The sequence below is a fragment of the Polypterus senegalus genome, chromosome 2 (assembly GCF_016835505.1).
Source record: "Polypterus senegalus isolate Bchr_013 chromosome 2, ASM1683550v1, whole genome shotgun sequence".
Taxonomy (NCBI): Eukaryota; Metazoa; Chordata; class Cladistia; order Polypteriformes; family Polypteridae; genus Polypterus; species Polypterus senegalus.
Window position 1 is genome coordinate 14,482,894 of NC_053155.1, and position 3,300 is coordinate 14,486,193.

The following is a 3,300-nucleotide window of genomic DNA, read 5'->3' on the forward strand; positions in this document are numbered from 1 at the left end:
AAGTTTAAAAAAAAAAAACTAAAAGCATCAGATCTGGGGTAGTGTGGGGTGTGGAAGATGGTGGGTTCTAGCGTGAACGTGACTGAGAGAATAAAGGTGAAAAAAAAAAGCAAACGAAAACTTTTACAAGTACCCTACATTTGCATCGGCTGTTACAGACTCAAATCAAATGATAACTGGTGGACCCGGTAATTGATTACAAGTCAGCAACTCCTACTGCTGCACCACTCAAGCAGTCATGTCAGTGACTTACCCTAAGCCAACTTCTTCTTCAGTTATATTCTTGAATTAAAGCACACTTGTTTTGTTATACTTGTACCTTTTGTAAAAGTATTTATTTGATATTTGGACTTAAGTCTTCACAAATTATACACTTTATTTTAAAAATTTGTCAATTATTACTAGAACATGAAAATCATTTCTGTTTTAGCGATGTGTTGACATAGATCAATGTAGACATGGATAACACATGAAATGCATGTATTCCAAATGACGATATATTATTTACCCTCTACAAATCCAGGCAACTCACACGCACATCAACCACTTGAGCATTGAGAATCTTCTTTGTGACTCGAGCTGCGTTGGTGGGATAGCAGGCTGCTTGCTGCTTGTGCTGATTGACACATTTACAACACAAAAGACGCTGATGAGGAGAGGTGCGAAGGAATTTAATGTGGGCCGGGATTATGAGTTTTTTCGTAGGCTTCAGGGATTCTAGTGTTAATGTTGTGACACACCATCTGTTGCAATGACAAATGCAATGCACTTTTGTTACTACAGATGCTTGTGATGCTCCACCTGTTGGAATGACAGAGACATAGTAACTGAAACAATACATAGACATTTATCATTTTATTAAGGTGGATTATTTTAAGGCATAGGAAAGAATGTGGCCTACATATCGTTATACTTCTTTGCATCAGAGAGTTGCCAATCAACCTGATAATGTGACTTTAGTCAGTGGGACCTATTCATACAAAGACAGAGAAAGTATATGAGTGCTCTATAGAAGATACCAAATCTTGGGATCAAACCTGAAGTTCAAATGTTGGTAGACGGCTGCACTACTGATTTTTTCAACAGTTAAACTTGATTCTTTTTTTTTGCAGAAGAAGAATTCTGGGCATGAACCACACTTCCCTTGCTGTGTCAGAGTTTGTGTTGAAGTGTGAAATGGACACTCAGCAGAAGAGCTACACAACTCCTGTCCTCACAATGGTCTATTTGGTGACACTCTTTGGGAATTTCCTGGTAATTCTAGTCATAAAGATGAATCATCATTTGCAAACGCCCATGTACCTTTACATTGCTGCCTTGGCAACACTTGATCTGCTTAACAGCACCAGCATCGCTCCAACAATAATAGCTGCTCTTTTAGACATCTCACCCGTACAGTCCGGGCTTTGTTTATTTCAGATGATCTTGGTCTTGTATTTGGAAGCAGTGGAATCCCTCCTCTTGGCGCTTATGGCGTGTGATCGCTATGTGGCTATCGTTCACCCGCTTAGATATTCCTCACTTGTTACAAATAAAACTGTTGGGGTTGCCCTTATGTTGCTAAACATCATTCCAGCAATATTTATGCTGCCCTTTATTGTTTTTGTGACAGAGTTTTCCCTTTGTTACACAAATGTTCTGAACTACTGCTTCTGTGACTACGTTTCTTTGGTTAAAATCGCTTGCAACGTCGAACGTAAGCACTTAAATGTTTTTGTCCCTACCTACATTGCATTTGGTGTTGGTCCCCTTGTTGTAATTATAATGTCCTATTTCAGGATCGCGTATGCCGCCCTAAAAATCTCATCTGCTGATGGACGGACGAAAGCTTTTAATACCGTGACTACTCACCTGCTAGTGGTGGGCCTCTTCAATATCCCAATTTCAACCTCTTATGCTCTAACAGGAATTGGAGTGAAGTTGTCAGCTGAAGCCTACAACACCATGATCATTGTGGGGAACATTGTTCCTCCAATGCTTAACCCAATAATATATAGCTTCCGAAACAAAAAGATAAAGAGTAGTATTCACAAACTGTTTACTGGAGTAAAAACAACCCCAGAAAGTAGACGACATTAAAAGGTCAACATCTTGGTACAAATTGTTTAATGGGAATTTCATGTACTACTGTAGCTAAAGAGATGGAGGGGCAAACAAAAGGTGACAGATACTGTAAGTGCCTCTTATATGACTTGGTAAAGCACATGCATTCAAAATCTGTTTGCCAACACCCCAGGCAAGGTATTTACTATTAATCCAGCAACAATATAAATATAATAAATGCCCAGATTACTGAATTTTAAGGCAGTCGTCACGTTCTGTACTTACGCATTTGCTAATGTAACTGTAAGATGGCTATATCTATTCAAACCTTTTTATATAGTTATGCAGTATAATGTTTCCACTTTTTTTGAATAAAATTTCAATTGGCTGGAAATTGCTTCAGATTGAATAATATAAATATTACCAACATACAGACAGACAAGTGAAAATAATCTCCATAACAGAGAATCGTATTTAGACAAGATCAAACTTTAGAAATTATGAGTCTCCAACAAAGCCCAAGACACATAACGGCACATAATGTGCAAATTTCAATGAAGCGGCTTTGAACACTGCAAGGTAGTGGTCACATCAGTATAAGTACTGCATGTCGAGAACGAGGCGTTTTTATAACAACACAATATCACCGGAGTATCAGGAATATAGCACCACCCAAAGACAAATGAATTGAACTGTGGTCTTGAAATTGAAAAGAGACCACTGATGTAGAGGTCTGCATGGTACTAATTTTTCAGCCCCACTTCCGATCCCTTCCACATAAAATTTCATCTTGTTTCCCCCCACTTTCTCCTGATTCAGAAAAAGGTTCCATTCTGTCCCCAAACACATTCCTGCTTTCCCCTCTAAAAGGGATTTGAATTGGGCCTATAGCCTAAGTGGAATATTATAGCAGTATAATCTGTAAGGAAAAAAAATCGCGTAGATGTTATGAGTCTAGATAGATAGATAGATAGACAGCCGGTAAAGGAAATGACGACATCGGGACCGGGACCAGAAGTGACATTGACGGGATCGGAAGTGACATTATCATCGGCACCGGAACCAAAAGTGACATCATTGGGACCAGAAGTGACTTCGTCATTGGGAACAGAACCCTGCAGGATTTCCCGTCAATGGTCTTCAAGAGATTGTGAGAGACAGTCAGTGCACCCTGCCGCCACCCTGGTCTGGCATGGTATTACTACCTTTTAGGCCATTCAGCTGTCTCCCAATTGCACATGTGTGAAAATAAATAGA

The 3,300-nt window shown here is 39.4% G+C and overlaps 1 protein-coding gene across 1 annotated transcript; it reads left to right on the forward strand.

Annotated features, from left to right (window-relative positions):
* Positions 1-1,128: 1,128 nt before the first annotated feature.
* Positions 1,129-2,079, forward strand: LOC120524179 (olfactory receptor 7G3-like). Its single transcript, XM_039746060.1, has one exon. It carries the CDS (start codon positions 1,129-1,131, stop codon positions 2,077-2,079), a length of 951 nt encoding a protein of 316 aa, XP_039601994.1.
* Positions 2,080-3,300: the final 1,221 nt, after the last annotated feature.